Source organism: Lepidochelys olivacea (genome assembly GCF_965140295.1).
Source record: "Lepidochelys olivacea isolate rLepOli2 genome assembly, chromosome: 4".
NCBI classification, from domain to species: domain Eukaryota; kingdom Metazoa; phylum Chordata; order Testudines; family Cheloniidae; genus Lepidochelys; species Lepidochelys olivacea.
Window position 1 is genome coordinate 45153361 of NC_140414.1, and position 17074 is coordinate 45170434.

Consider the following 17074-nt stretch of genomic DNA (forward strand, 5'->3'; position numbering starts at 1 on the left):
AAGTAACTTGTAATGAACCCTTAAGAAAGAGGAAGCATTTTACTTATTGTAAAGTAAAACTGGGCTATTTTTTTCCAGACTTGAGGAAAAACCAAATGACTATGGAAGCTAATTACAGACCACACACTAACTTTCCTTCAGAATCTCAATTGCAGATGCACAGTCCTCCACTGAAGAGGTAATTAACTTTTGTGTTTCTTAGTGTGAAACTTTTCTCTCTGAAATACAGTGTCCATGTGGAGCTCCATTTGTTGACTGAAAGAGAACCTATAATGTATCCAAATGCATTTCAAACCTAGTCTTCAGACATTATTTTAATATTGTACCTAGTGTGTCAAAAATGACTTGGCTGACAAATTTGCCTTTTGAAAACGCAAGGAAACCTGACTGATGTTTATAAGGATCAGCCAACAGAGAACCAAATTTTAGGCCAGATTTTTAAAGGGATTTAGGCATCTAACAGTCTGGCCCTTTATCTGATATTTAATCATCTTAACTAGATCAGGAGTTTAAAGTGATGTCTTTTGTACATTCATACAACAAATAATGATTGGTCAAACTGTCTTCTGAAAACTGTAGTTAAAAATGGGGTAGCCAGTTACCTACCACCTAGATCTGCCTTTCTGAAGTGATGTGTACTCACAGCTCCAACTGAAGTCAGTGGGAGCTGCAGGTGCCTAGCCTCTCTGAAAATCAGGACCTGGAGTGTAAAATTGAGCAACCAAAAGTGGTGGACATTTTTTCAAATTTTTGACATACCTGACTTGTCCAAAAGTCAGTGTGGTAGGATCAGGAAAAGAATCCAGACCTGACTCCATTCCGTGCTTTAGCAAGATTCCTCTTTCCTTATTGGAGGTGAATCTATGAATCTTTTGCAGAACTTTGTTAATCCTTCAAATTTCTTATGAAAGAATATCTGCAATGATTTGATATACCTTGGAGCTAAATGAATATTTGTTAAATAAGTCTCTGAATCCTCCAGTCAGATCAGAGTAAAGGATATTTAAGTGTCTCGAAGAACACCATTATAAAAAAGATACATTCACAGTACTTAGGATTTATGGGTGTGGGGTATGCTTTAAAAAAAAAACTGCATGTGTAAATGTTTGTGAAGAAATCTCTTGACTGGTTCCAAAATACCTGTGCACATTTATATTTTAGAGTAGAGATGCCACACAGGAAAATATTCCCTTCATCGACTCTACAGCCAAATTTTAAGGACCACGTTAATAGAGAAACCAAGATCGGCAAGTTAAATGAACAGAGCTCTTCAGAGTGGCTTAATCCAGGTAAACTTGAGACAATCAGTATGCCAGTTTACAGTGCTGAGAGCTCAGCCCACCCTTGTAACACTGAACTCTTAGTTGTGTGTGGAAAGAGAATGAAAAACAATGAATTTCTCTCATCTCAGCTGCAGTCTCCTCATACAAGAACTCTTGGATCAAAGTCAGAGCTCGCATCGTTAGTACAACAGAATCTGTTAGAACAGTCCCACACAGAGCTGTCTTTATCTGGTGAATGTGCTGTTCAGTCATTTGGTAGGACTAATAATCTTCAGAGTCCAGAAGTAATTTACCAAAATCTTCCACCTCCTTTACCTCCAAAGAAATATACTCTGAATGTTTTGCTGGGATCAAAAAATGAATCCACAGCTGATTTAAAATTGCCAGAAGTGTTGCAGAGTAACCCTTCAAATTTTGGAAGGCAAACAGCTATTGCTTCAAAAACTGCATCAGAAGGTGCATTTACAAATGAAGAAAGATTTAAAGAAACATTTCAAGGGAATGAGCACACCATTCACAAACTGGATTCCGCACCTAGCTCATCAGTTAATGACTGTCAGATTGTATCTGGCAGTATTTTTAATAAAGGATCTCAGCACACAGGACCAAGGGCTAGCTCTCCTGATGCAAATGATAGTGTATGTCTAACAACCTATTTTTCAGTAGATAGTTGCATGACAGATACATACAGGATGAAATACCATCAGAGACCCAAGCTGTATTTTGCCAACAGTGGTGGCTTCCACAAAGATAAGCATCTACCACCAACTGGACTAGATCTGGGCATTGTATACCATGGTACTCTTGATTCCAGTCATCCCACATCTGAACAGAGATACAAACCTAGCATAGAAGGCATACACTGCAACAGGTAAATTGTCAAATCTATGTCCTCCTTATGCATTTTGCATGGACTTCTCAATGTTTGGTGACAGGTATCCAGAGCTCAAAAGCTTGTCTCTTACCAACAGGAGTTGGTCCAATAAAAGATATTACCTCACCCACTTTGTGTCTCTAATATCCTAGGATGGACACAACTACAACACTGCATACTTAGGTGTCCTGTCAGCCATGCTTTTAAGAGAGATGACTGTTTCAATGATTCTGCAAATCTGGGTGAGCAGGGGAAAAGGTGCTAAAGTTTTGGCCCTATGTTCATGGATTTGTCTTTTTCTTTCTTGCCTTAACTATGTTTACCTCCATGTAATGATGCTGAATAAGTTTGTAAGTCTCTTACAAATGGTCCCCTTAAAAGTGTGTGCTTTTAATTAATACCAAGGTAGATCAGTCACATACAAGATTAACTTAAAATTGTTCATTTTACTGAAGAACTTAATACACTTGTGGCTTAGTGCCACAGACTGAGAAGGTGTAAATTAACCTGTAATCCTTTAAACTAGCTAGTGATATGCTAATAAGTACAGTACCATACATAGCATGGTACATACAGAACATCTGCTTTATGGAACCATTTTTCCTAATGAGTAACAATGTTCCCTATTTCTTCATCTGACTTCTGTGAAAGTCTAACTTAATTTCCTTTATCCTTAAGTGTCTTTTTTAATGCAAGTTTAACCAGAGAATTGGATTTTTAGTACTCAGAATGCTGCCTTAATGAGTGATTTTACAAATTGGTCTAGTCTACATGGACAGGAGAAAGGAATTTACAAGGGAATTAGAATTTTTTAATTATCCTAAAACTCTAGTTCCATATTTGTACACTTTTTTACCCAACTGTTTGCTCCTTTAATTTAAATTCTACTCCGTGTTCCACAAGCAAAGCTGTGATACCTTAACTTATTACTGAAATTTAATTTAGCTATGTAAGCTACAAATTAATATAGTCTGCAATGTGCTGTAGAAACAAATATATTTTAGGATATGAAGTTGTCACATGTACCTACACCAGATTAATTTAAGAAGCAGTACATTTACATTCAAGACCTTAGTCTTCAGGTCAGATTGATTTAGCAGCTGTATGCAAACTCATCCCTACTGTGTACCTACCTGTCTGTCTTTTTCCCGTTCCCTATTGAAAATACATCACTATGGTTCACATAAACCTGAGCAAATTTATGGGATCAGTCAGTCAGACTTACTGTTACAGAACTTTTTGTCCCCAGCTAGCAGTCTCCCACTCCAAAACACTTCTAGATTGTATTTTCAATGAATGGCTAAACAAATCTACATCCCCTTTGGATAAGCTTTTAATTGAATCTGCACCCTTTAGGGAGGCTCATAATTCAGCTTCACGGTAATCCATTCATGCTTTGTACCATTTGTTAGCCACTGAAATAACTAATGTAACTTGTAATGAATACTATCAAATCAGGACTGTGTAAAATGAGTAGTTGAAGCTCATGGCTTGCATAACTAATCAGTACCACCCAATTTTAAAAATAAGTGTAAAATGCCTTTTAGTTCTGAGCTTAATGCTACATATGTATGTTATACTTGTTCTATGGTCAGACAGGTTTAAATGTTTTTGTACATTATGTGAATTAGTGCTTCAGCCAAATGGTGACAATCATGTGTATTTTAAGTTATCCAAAATATAAAACAGAAGCTGTGCTTACTTTGCCAATATCCTACCATGAACTCAATATAAGATTTGTCATTTTTAATATGCTACCATGATATGCTGAAGACTAAATATCTCAAGCCAGCCTCTTTACACTTTTCAATCACCCAGTAGCATTTGAAACAATGAATTCTGGAATTGATGTTATATATAAAGCAAATATTTTCAACATGTATAGATATGAATGCAAATGAAATTGAACTTACTGTAAATCCTTACATTCTGGATAAGACTGGGTGGGGAGAAAGAACTTGATTTAAGAACACTTGGATGTGTGAAAGCATGGAAGATTCCCACCATTATTGTTTTTGTTCAAAATAGCTGACATTTTTAACCCATATCAGATAGGCATTACTTAATGTACACAGCTACTTAATTAAAATGTCATCTTTTAAATACATAGTATTAGAACTTGTCAAGCTTTTCCAGAAATCTTTTATTTGAAATTGCAGTAATTTAACATATGAACAGAACAACACTGAATACTATATAAGAGCAAACTTAATATTCTTAAATGTGCATAGCAAACATTCATACTTATATACAAAGGAACAAAGTGAATTCCTAACACAAGTGAATTTGGTTTCTGGAAAGCTAGTGAGCATATTCAAGAATAGCTTCTTAAGTTCTTCTGAAATGCAACAATCTTCATTGAAGTCATTTAGATGAATTAGTCTTTCCTTGAAGCAGTCTTCCCAGGCAAAATCTTTTGTATATGACCTGTTTACCAGATAAGTTTTATGTGCACTATTTTATTGACACCTTCAGTTTTTATATTTACTCTACAGGTCCTATGTTTATTTAATATTTAACTGTGTGATCTGACATTGATTTAGCTAGAGTGCCTATTTATTTTTTTATAAGTGTCCTGGTTATAGATTTGTATAAGAACAGACATTTTGTAATGTGTTAATGCATTTAACAGGTATTGTAACTAATATTTTTCAGTCTTTAGAATTTTATTTTCATGCCAAGTTACATTTTTCTGCTTGTTCAGACTATTAGATAAAAATCTAACTACTATGGTGGCTGCTACCTCTAGTCTCTGTATTATTTTAAACAGGTGATTTAAAAGTGGTGAAACAAAATGCTGGAACACCTATCTAATTTGATCAGTGATGATACATCTTCACTGAAACATATTAGCCACAAACAGTGTTTTAAAAAAAGAAGGCTTGTGTCAAGGTTCCTTCCCCACTCTGAACTCTAGGGTACAGACCTGGACTGGGGGCGGGGGGCGGGACCTAAGCTTACTTTTACCAGCTTAGGTTAAAACTTCCAAGGTACAAACTATTTTACTCTTTGCCCTTGGACTTTCGCTACTACCACCAAACATTTAACCGGTTACTGAGAGAGTTGTTTGGAAATGTCTTTCCCCCCAAAATCCTCCCAACCCTTGCACCCCACTTCCTGAGGAAGGTTTGGTAAAAATCCTCACCAATTTGTATAGGTGACCACAGACCCAAACCATTGGCTCTTAACAATGAAAAAGCATTCAGTTTCTGAAAAGAAGAATTTTAATAGTAAAAAGAATCACCTCCATAAAATCAGGATGGTAAATACCTTACAGGGTATTCAAAATATAGAGAATCCCTCAAGTTACAAAAAGACAAAGACAGGAATATTTATTCCTTTCAGCACAGCTTATTTCCTCAGCCACTTAAAGAAATCATAATCTAATGCATATCTAGCTAGATTACTTACTGAGTTCTAAGACTCCATTCCTGTTCTGTCCCCAGCAAAATCATCATCCAGACAGACCAAGACCCTTTGTTTCTCCCTCCCCCCAGCTTTTGAAAGTATCTTGTCTCCTCATTGGTCATTTTGGTCAGGTGCCAGTGAGGTTACCCTAACTTCTTAACCCTTTATAGGTGAAAGGGTTTTTCCTCTGGCCAGGAAGGATTTTAAAGGTTTACCCTTCCCTTTATATTTGACAGCTTGCTTAACATTGCAGAGCATAAATACTGAAGTTGACCAGATCTCTCATGTTTGAACCATCTGTTTTGCTGGAGGTGCAAAAAAAAATGAAGTTTATCTTCTGCTAGTTGCATTCAGGATCTCGCCACGTACCAGGCAACCTCCATTCTTCTAAGATTTTTATCAATGGTCCACCTTCTGCCATAAACATAGCCTCTCAAGAAGGTGGAGTACCTATGCCAACAGGAAAAGCCCCCCCAGTGGTGTAGGTGACATCTTTACCAGGGCAGCCCTTTAAATGTAGGAAAGCTTTAAGCAGCCAGGCTTGCCTTTTTACACTCCTTACTTAATTACAATGGGATTCTGATGTCAAAACCTGCATGATCTTCCAGAGGAGATTTAGTGGTTAGCACAGAGGAAGACCCCTTTAGAAAGGAACAGGACCCTGTGTACTTACAGCACTACAGGTTATTCCTCTAGGAAAGGATAGTGGTTATAATCAACCAGCACAGTAACCAGAGTCATGTTGGGTAATTTAAGAAGACACCAATAAAACCTTACTATTATGGCCATTACCTGTCTCTGGACAGAGCTCCTATAAAAAGCCTTAGAGGGATAGAGCTGCATGGAAGTGCTGCAAAGAGGGAATTGATCTTGCCAGGCCAGAAAAGGAGGTCATACCCAATTAAACAAACAAGGAGTACTTGTAGCACCTTAGAGACTAAACAAATTTAGGCATAACCTATAAAACCTGAAACCTATAACTAATAAACTAACCCAGGAGAAACCAGGCAACATCTTCCTACACAATTCTATTTCAATCCATCTCTTCTACAGATGGGGCTATTCAGCCAGTCTGAAGTTCCATTTTTTCAATTGATCTTTATTCAAACACTAAACATTATGTAAAAGACATGAGCAATCCATCTTACTGCCATGGAAACTAGAATATCCTCAAACTTTTCAAGTAATTTAACTTGAACAATTTACATTACTTCAAGGGCAAACAGGCTATAGATGAACTGGACCCCCTCAAATCCGTACATCCATGAATGGATCAATGTGTATCACTAGCACTCAATGGCTCAACAGTTTTGAGAGTCATTTCTCATTGTCCTGTTGCATGCATCATCTTCTTCTTCCAAAGAATGTTTTCATAAATAAGGATCATCATCTTGAACAGGAGCTGCCACTATAAGGAACAGAAAAGGCAGGTTACATTTTCAGTGGTATAAGGTCAGTAGGAGGGGAAGGAAGGAAATAAGCATACGTCTACACTTAAAAAAATAGATCAACCTCACTTCATCACTCAAGGCTATGAAAAATTTTGCATCCCTGAGCACCATTGATCAGTAGGTCAACCTAATCTGTTGTGTAGATAGGGTTAGAACTATGGCCTCTTGGAGAGGTGGATTAACTACACAGAGGGAAAAACCCCTTCCCTCAATGTAGGAAGCATCTATACCCATACATTAGGTGCTGTTTTCTTCAATATACTAAAGGGAACATCAGACTTTAATTACCTTTATACCAGGACAGTGCTGTTTGAGCTATAAACTTCTCAAAAAGTTTATCTACTTAAGACTTTATATTTAATACTAATATGTTACCAACCAGAGCAGGATCTGTCAATAGTATCACTATTTGAAATTTAAACATCTGAAATTTGCTGTGTTACCAGTGATAGCACTGTGGCTGTTTGACATGTTTGTTATAGATTTTTCCTCCTAATCTCTGCTTGAAAGTTCAAGTTTCAGAGTTAATTTCTGTCACAAATGAAGCACAACAGAAACAGAACTAGAATAGGGAGAAAAAAGTAAATGGGAAAACTGCATGGACAGAACTTTCTTTAAATTCAAAAGCTTTTAGATCTATTTTTGGTAGAAAGATTGTTTGTCAGAACTTTGGCTTATTCACCATACTTTATCTAATCAGAGCTCTAGTTGCAGATTTCCACTTTAAGACACCCAACTGAGCTTAGTCACCTCCAGTCTTACATGTGCCAGCACTCTGCTCAACACAACAATTCTCTTTGAGAAAGGGAAGACTGCTTTTAAACCATTGTGCTTCCTTGTACCTTAAGGCTACAGGAGCAGATTAGGCCCTTGGAACAAGTTAGAATAGATTCAGGACTGCTCCAACTTGTACTACTTCTAACAGTTCCTGAAGGAGCATTACCCCAAGCAGGCTGCAAACCACAGCACACTTCACCCACATCTCATTCTGTCCTACCACATTCTAGAAAAAGGGTGGGGAAGGTAAGGTAGCACAGAGCCAGGAATATACCAATGAGATCACAGGCACGAACTTTGGCCCTGTGTGTGCCAGCATTCCTTTTGCAAAGGGAGTAATGTTTTTCTATGCTTGCACATTTGGATGCCATTTGAAAAAGCCCTCCAAGGTGTATAAAATACTGCAATTATCATTCACAGAGATGCAAGATGTGACAGGACGTTCTTTTAGTCAGCAACACTGTTAAATAAGGCTTATTTGTCGTCATTTCCCACCCACAGAAATGGAGACAGAACTGACATTTCTGATCTGAACTTATACCTTCTAATGCAAGATGCAAACCATGATCAGAAGCTCTGTACTCATTTTGGATATCTTGGGCTTATGCATTTCTACATGATTCCTAAACCTAAAATAGAAATATTCAAGCAAGACACAACCACTCAGGAAAAGTATATTAGCAACGGCCAGCTTTACTGTTAGTGATATTCATTATAGTGCCATTACTGATAGTTAACTTCTGCACTTACCCTTTATTGACAAAGCCACAGATATAAAGATGCTTTGTAGTTTAGCTAAGCATCCTGTCGCAGATATACACAGTCAAGTCTGGAAATCTCATGAGTAATTGGTGGAAACTGCAAGGTGTTTTATTTGGAAAGAAGGGATGGATGATCGTGGGTATATGTACATACACACACAACCAAAAATCTATGTTAGAAGAACATAAAGGTTGAAAAGTCAAGCAGTCTAGTTAGGAAATGCCAGAATTAAGACAACTTTAATTCAGAACCCTTGTGCCTATGAATCGTATTTCTTCCCACTGAATTCCTGGCTCATTCAGTGCACAGGATGGACAGTGCTCACTTAATGAGCAACTATTTAATATTACATTCCCATTGTTCAGTGTGCAGCCCTATGCCTTATTTCCTGCACCTTAATCAAACCCTCCTCATGGGCTTTTCTTTGGCACTCCTTACAACTGGGCGGGCATTCTGGCATTTCCTAACTAGCTTGACTTTACATCCTCAATAATACTCTTAATATAGTGTGTGTCATTTCCAAGATTTTATTTAAAAAAGCAAACAAAAATTAGTTTCCATCATGTGGCTTCACACTGACACTCAAATGGGTCATCAACAGGGTTGGGACATTTAGATTCACAGCACAGACCTCTGTCACTTGAGCTAACAGAGTAACTGACAGACTGTCATCCTCTACTTCTAAAAGCAACAGACTTTACCACTTGCATAGACGCTGACAGCAGAAGAAGGGTGACTCCACTGCAGATTTTGGAGGGGAGTGTGATCTAGTAAGCACAGACTTTTCCTTCCTTCCCCCTCATACCCAAGCTTGACCCCTTCCTGCCCTGTTCCCCTCCAACCTCTCAACCCTAGTCCCACCTGTTCCCTACCCTGGTTCTTAGTCCCATTCTCTTCACTTAGGCCCAGTCACCACTGCTCACGCCTCTCATACTGGTTACCGTGTCCAGCCACTCAATTTGACACTCCCACCAAATCCTAGCCTATGTTCCCTAATCCGTCCCCCACTGGCTCCTACCCCCGCAATTCTGGCGCATGTTCCCAAATCAGGTAGCACCCAGCTATCTGGGCACAGCGAGAGGGCACTGAGAGCCCCACAAAGAGGCCGTCTCCCAGCTCTCTGTTCTGGTGTCTGGACCCAGACCCACAACAGCGCGAGGCAGCCCAAAACTACAAGTGCAAGGAAACTCCTGTTCGGCACCAGGGTGTGGCATGCTCAGAACCTTCCCCGTCCTAAGCTGCTAACAAGCCCCTGCTGAGCGCGTACAAACTGCAGCGTTTCAGAAGTTTACAAGGCGGGTGAATTTTTACAGGAACAGCAAAAGGCAGATCCAGACACCAGGCTGCCCCGTGCTAACGTTTAAGTCCCTGCTCCAAAGCATGGCCACACCTGGGCTGCTCCAAGAACGAGCAGCCAGCACGTTCTCTAACCTGGGCAAAGCAGTCTACGGTCCCCTCGCCCAACTTACACGCGACGGCCAAGAGCGCGGGGCAACACCCGGGCCGGGCCGGGCCGGGCCCTGCTTCCCACACGTAAATGAAGCCCCCTGAACAATAACCACCCGGGGCTGCCCAGAAGAGCAGGGCTGCGCAGGAGGCGGGGGTGCAGCGGAGAGCCGGGGGGGGCGGGGTTACCGCAAGACACCGACGGGGGGGGCCGGGGCCGGTGAGGAAGCAGGGCCGGGGGAAGAGCAGGGCCGGGTCTCGCTCACCCGCGGGCTCAGGGCAGCAGATAGACGACGACGAGCAGCGCCAGGTCGAAGAGGACGAAGAGCCACACGTCGAGCCAGTAGGACTGTCCGGAGAGCGACAGGGGGCGGCTGCAGTCGCCATTCGCCGCGGTCCGCTCCGGCTCCGCGGCCTCCATCGCTCCCCGTCCGCAGTAGCTCCGCCTCCCAGAGCGGGGCGGTGGGCGTGGCCCCACCGCTCATGCGCACCTGTTCGCTCCGGGGCAGGGGCGGCGGCTCTTTGCACCAATGAAAGCAGCCGGCGGCCGCCTGCGGGGCTGGTCACGTGACAGCGCTACAGCTGGGCCGGGGGGCGGGGGCGAGCTGCCTCCGCATGTGACTTACGCAACGTATCTGCCCAGCCGGCTGCGCTCGCGGCCGGAACTGCGAGCGCCGTGGCCGGGGGAGGGGCGCTGCAGGCAGCCCGTGCGTCAGAGCTCCCCCTCGCGCGCCCCGCTGTAGGGGCGAAGTACACAAAGAAAGAACGCTAGAGGCAGGTCTCAGAGTAGCCGCCCTGTTAGTCTGTATTCGCAAAAAGAAAAGGAGGACTTGGGGCACCTTAGAGACTAACCCATTTATTTGAGCATGAGCTTTCCTGAGCTACAGCTCACTTCATGGGATGCACACAGTGAAAAATACAGTGGGGATTTATAGACCTAGAAAGAAAAGGAGTTTGCTTAGGGCACCTTGGAGACTAACAAACACATTTATTTCAGCATAAACAGGGAAAGATTAAGAATGAGCTCTCAGTTAAAACCTGACTTTGTATCCATAGAGAACATGAAAGAATGGGTGTTACCATACACACTGTAAGGAGACTGGTCAGGTGAGGTGAGCTATTACCAGCAGGAGTGGGTGGAGGGGGAACTGTTGTAGGGATAATCAAGGTGGGCCATTTCCAGCAGTTGACAAGAATGTCTGAGGAACTGGGGGGAGAAATAAACATGGAGAAATAGTTTTACTTTGTGTAATGACCCATCCACTCCCAGTCTTTATTCAAGCCTAAATTAATTGTATCCAGTTTGCAAATTAATTCCAATTCAGCAGTCTCTTAGTGGAGTCTGTTTTTGAAGTTTTTTTGTTGAAGAATTGCCACTTATGGGGCAAGTGATGCTGCTTTTCCACTATTTTAGCCCATGCATGGCGGCGGAAGCACTCTATGCAGAAGTCCAGTCTGTTGTTTCAACCTTCAGGAGGAGTCTACCCAGAATCCTTCTTTTTGTAGTCTTGGTAGGAAGGTCTCTGTGGGTTAGTATGTTGTTCAGAGGTGTGTTGGAAATATTCCTTGAGGTGGAGACATCGAAAATAGGATTCTAGGTCACCACAGAACTGTATCATGTTCGTGGGGGTGGAGGGGCAGAAGGAGAGGCTCCGAGATAGCCCAGCAGAAGAATCTGTCGTAAGAGTATAGTTGGATAGATTAACAATATTGCTGGGTGGGTTAAGGGAACCACTGTTGTGGCCCCTTGTGGCAAAGTAGACAGTCTCTACATAAAAGAATAAATGGACACAAATCGGACGTCAAGAGTTGTAACATTCAAAAACCAGTCAGAGACCACTTCAATCTCTTTGGTCACTTGACTACAGACCTAAAAGTGGCAATTCTTCAACAAAAAAAACTTCAAAAACAGACTCCAACAAGAGACTGCTGAATTGGAATTAATTTGCAAACTAGATACAATTAACTTAGGCTTGAATAAAGACTGGGAGTGGATGGGTCATTACACAAAGTAAAACTATTTCTCCATGTTTATTGCTCCCCCACCACCACTGTTCCTCACACGTTCTTGTCAACTGCTGGAAATGGCCCTCCTTGATTATCACGACAAAAGGTCCCTCCCTGCCCCCCCGGCTCTCCTGCTGGTAATAGCTCACCGGAAGTGATCATCACTCTCGTTACAGTGTGTATGGTAACACCCATTGTTTCATGTTCTCTATGTATATAAATCTCCCCACTGTATTTTCCACTGAATGCATCTGATGAAGCGAGCTGTAGCTCACAAAAGCTTATGCTCAAATAAATTTGTTAGTCTCTAATGTGCCACAAGTACTCCTTTTCTTTTTGCTATAGACAGGGTAAGTCAAACTCCTACACGAGCTTCCGAAAACGTCCACCCAAACAGAAACCCACAGGGCATAATGCATCCACTAGCAAGTTCTCCTATAGGAGCATGTGATTTCACAATTGCCCGTTACGGTTGATTTTGCATGTCCCTCTGGCCACTGCCACACAGGCGAGTTGACTAGATGGATCACAGCTGTTATCTGATAAACACATTATGTTTCTATCATTATTTTTAAAATAAATTACTGCCTAAAATATGTAACATCGGTGAAACATTCCTTCTTTTGTTCCATCCATCCCAGCCTTCCAAAGGTGGCTTTAAGAACAAGGATTCCCGGCCCGTGCTTAGTTCCCATTTACACTAAATGGAAACGGTTAGCCCAAAATGTTTTTAAACATGATTTAGTTTTGTTCTAGTCTAGCCCAGGAAACTGTACAAGCACCTTTCTGGGAAGAGCCATATTATAAACAGTTGTGGCTAACAGTTTTCCTCTAGCATAAATGGAACTCTAGAGAAACAAACTTGCATAATATTTCAACTATCATACACATGTTTGTATCAACAGAGGTTCATGGAATCTGAGATGGTTTCCAATTGTCCTCATGTGGCTGAAACTCTGTGGGTCTTCAACACCATAAAGAAACCATTAGATATCTACACCTCTCCAATAAGACTACTACTCAAACTATTTGATGGCTGTAATCCAACCTATTCTACTATATGGGAATGAAGTCGGGTTCAGTTTAAAACTAGACATAAACCCTGGTTGTCACCTAGCAAACTACCCCACCACTTGGAGTGAAATATCCAAGCCTGAGGTACACTCTCACTAGATATAGACTCAGTGACCACAGATTAGAGGTTGTAAAGAGGCAGAGATGAAGCACAATAAACCCAGAGAGGAGAGCCTATGCAGCCAATGCAAGAGAGGAATTCTGAGATAAAGAAATACTTTCTACTAGAATGAAAAAGAGAATATATTCAAAATGTCAGGCATCAGAAGACTTCTAACCAAAAAGTGACAAAGAAAAATGGTGCCTGATCTTCAAAGAAAGGAGCAAGAGATGGCAGAAATGGCATCATGCTGTTTAGCAACCTGCCACCGGATTAGGAATTAGTATTGTTCTAACTCTAAAGAGTTAAGGCAACTCAGATTTACCAGAGACAGAAGGCTCAAAGTGACCTTCCCCAAATTGTGCTGAAAGCCTTTCAGAGAAATGTGCCAATAAATTTCTGAATAGTAATACTGGAACCCTCAGCAGAGAGAACTCTCAGCAATGGACCTGGAAGGCAGGTTAAATCAGTTTTGGCAGAGGCTTATAGGTGGTGTTGCTTTTTTGGGGCAAGCAGTTAGTCAATATTGGAGCCTTAATGGTCGATTCCACTGGGAGGAGAAATTGGCTACATCAGTAAGAACATAAGAACAGCCATACTGGGTCAGGCCAAAGGTCCATCCAGCCCAGTATCCTGTCTACAGACCATGGCCAATGCCAGGTGCCCCAGAGGGAGTGAACCTAACAGGTAATGATCAAGTGATCTCTCTCCTGCCATCCATCTCCACCCTCTGACAAACAGAGGCTAGGCACACCATTCCTTACCCATCCTGGCTAATAGCCATTAATGGACTTAAACAAAAACTAGATAAATTCATGGAGGTTAAATCCTGTTATAGTCCTAGCCTTCACAACCTCCTCAGGCAAGGAGTTCCACAGGTTGATTGTGCACGTAGTGAAGAAGAACTTCCTTTTATTTGTTTTAAACCTGCTGCCCCTTAATTTAATTTGGTGGCCCCTAGTTCTTATATTATGGGAACAAGTAAATAACTTTTCCTTATTCACTTTCTCCACACCACTCATGATTTTATATACCTCTATCATATCCCCCCTTAGTCTCCTCTTTTCCAAGCTGAAAAGTCCTAGCCTTTAATCTCTCCTCATATGGGACCCGTTTCAAACCCCTAATCATTTTAGTTGCCCTTCTCTGAACCTTTTCTAATCCCAGTATATCTTTTTTGAGATGAGGAGACCACATCTCTACGCATTATTCAAGATGTGGGCATACCATGGGTTTATATGAGGGCAATAAGATATTCGCCATCTTATTCTCTATGCCTTTTTTAATTATTCCTAACATCCCGTTTGCTTTTTTGACTGCCGCTGTACACTGTGTGGACGTCTTCAGAGACCTATCCACGATGACTCCAAGATCTCTCTCCTGATTAGTTTTAGCTAAATTAGCCCCCCATCATATTGTATGTATAGTTTGGGTTATTTTTTCCAATGTGCATTACTTTACATTTATCCACATGAAATTTCAGTTGCCATTTTGTTGCCCAATCACTTAGTTTTGTGAGATCTTTCTGAAGTTCTTCACAGTCTGCTTTGGTCTTAACTATCTTGAGCAGTTTAGTATCATCTGCAAACTTTGCCCCTTCACTGTTTACCCCTTTCTCCAGATCCTATTTAACTTATTCATAAATGATTGGTGCTAGGACTGACTCTTGGGGAACACCACTACTTACCCCTCTGCATTTTGAAAATTTACAATTTATTCCTACGCTTTGGTCCCTGTCTTTTAACCAGTTCTCAATCCATAAAAGGATCTTCCTTCTTATCCCATGACAACTTAATTTATGTAAGAACCTTTGGTGAGGGACCTTGTCAAAGGCTTTCTGGAAATTGAAGTACACTATGTCCACTGGATCCCCCTTGTCCACATGTTTGTTGGTTATGGGGCAACTCTGACATCATAATGAAAAAGGCTGACAAAGGAAGTGCTGTCGTCATCATGAATAGGTCGGAATATGAACAAGAGGCTGCTAGGCAGCTCTCTAACACCACTTTCTACAAGCCATTACCCTCTGATCCCACTGAGGGTTACCAAAAGAAAACTACACCATCTGCTCAAGAAACTCCCTGAAAAAGCATAAGAACAAATCTGTACAGACCCACCCCTAGAATACCCCTGGTCGGGGTTCTATCTGCTACTCAAGATCCATAAACCTGGAAATCTTGGATGCCCCATCATCTCAGGCATTGGCACCCTGACAGCAGGATTGTCTGGTTATGTAGACTCCCTCCTCAGACCCTAGGCTACCAGCACTCCCAGCTATCTTCGAGACACCACTGACTTCCTGAGGAAGCTACAATCCATCGGTGATCTTCCTGAAAACACCATCCTAGCCACTATGGATGTAGAAGCCCTCTACACCAACATTCCTCAAAAAGATGGACTACAAGCCGTCAGGAACAGTATCCCCGATAATGTCACGGCAAACCTGGTGGTTGACCTTTGTGACTTTGTCCTCATCCATAACTATTTCACATTTGGGGACAATGAATATCTTCAAATCAGCGGCACTGCTATGGGTACCCGCATGGCCGCACAGTATGCCAACATTTTTATGGATGACTTAGAACAACGCTTCCTCAGCTCTCGTCCCCTAATGCCCTTACTCTACTTGCGCTACATTGATGACATCTTCATCATCTGGACCCATGGAAAAGAAGCCCTCAAGGAACTCTACCATGATTTCAATTTCCATCCCACCATCAACCTCAGCCTGGACCAGTCCACACAAGAGATCCACTTCCTGGACACTACTGTGCTAATAAGCAATGGTCACAAATACCACCCTGTACCGGAAACCTACTGACCGCTATGCCTACCTACATGCCTCCAGCTTTCATCCAGACCACACCACACGATCCGTTGTCTACAGCCAAGCTCTATGATACAACCACATTTGCTCCAACCCCTCAGACAGAGACAAACACCTACAAGATCTCTATCAAGCATTCTTACAACTACAATACTCACCTGCTGAAGTGAAGAAACAGATTGATAGAGCCAGAAGAGTACCCAGAAGTTACCTACTACAGGACAGGCCCAACAAAGAAAATAACAGAACGCCACTAGCCATCACCTTCAGCTCCCAACTAAAGCCTCCTCTCCAACGCATCATCAAGGATCTACAACCTATCCTGAAGGACGACCCATCACTCTCACAGATCTTGGGAGACAGGCCAGTCCTTGCTTACAGACAGCCCCCCAACCTGAAGCTAATACTCACCAGCAACTACATACCACACAAAACCACTAACCCAGGAACCTATCCTTGCAACAAAGCCCGTTGCCAACTGTGATCACATATCTATTCAGCGGACACCATCATAGGGCCTAATCGCATCAGCCACGCTATTAGAGGCTCGTTCACCTGCACATCTACCAATGTGATATATGTCATCATGTGCCAGAAATGCCCCTCTTGCATGTACATTGGCCAAAATGGACACAGTCTCTACGTAAAAGAATAAATGGACACAAATCAGAAGTTAAGAATTATAACATTCAAAAACCAGTTGGAGAACACTTCAATCTCTTTGGTCACTCGATTACAGACCTAAAAGTGGCAATTCTTCAACAAAAAAACTTCAAAAACAGACTCCATCGAGAGACTGTGAATTGGAATTAATTTGCAAACTTAATTAACAAGCTTAATGGTTAAGCTTGAATTAACTTAAGCTTGAATAAAGACTGGGAATGGATGGGTCATTACACAAAGTAAAACGATTTCTCCATGTTTGTTGCCCCCCTCACTGTTCCTCAGATGTTCTTGTCAACTGCTGGAAATGGCCCACCTTGATTGTCACTACAAAAGGTTCTCCCCCACCCGCACCCCTGCTGGTAATAGCTCACCTTACCTGATCACTCTTTTTACAGTCTG

General features: G+C 41.7%; 1 protein-coding gene and 1 long non-coding RNA gene across 2 annotated transcripts in view; one reads left to right on the forward strand and one right to left on the reverse strand.

The window, feature by feature from the left end:
* USP53 (ubiquitin specific peptidase 53) overlaps positions 1–4279 on the forward strand; it is a 63173-nt gene extending 58894 nt beyond the window's left edge. The window contains exons 15-16 of the mRNA XM_084627047.1: positions 79–178; positions 1162–4279. Coding sequence (XP_084483173.1) covers positions 79–178; positions 1162–2158 — 1097 coding nt within the window. The 3' untranslated portion in view covers positions 2159–4279. The remainder of the gene's footprint in view (positions 1–78; positions 179–1161) is intronic.
* A 1084-nt stretch (positions 4280–5363) lies between these two features.
* LOC311519936 lies at positions 5364–10538 on the reverse strand. The gene is made up of 2 exons (XR_014711419.1): positions 10268–10538; positions 5364–6973 (listed from the first exon to the last, which is right to left on the reverse strand). It is a non-coding gene; the product is annotated as an uncharacterized lncRNA (long non-coding RNA).
* Positions 10539–17074: the final 6536 nt, after the last annotated feature.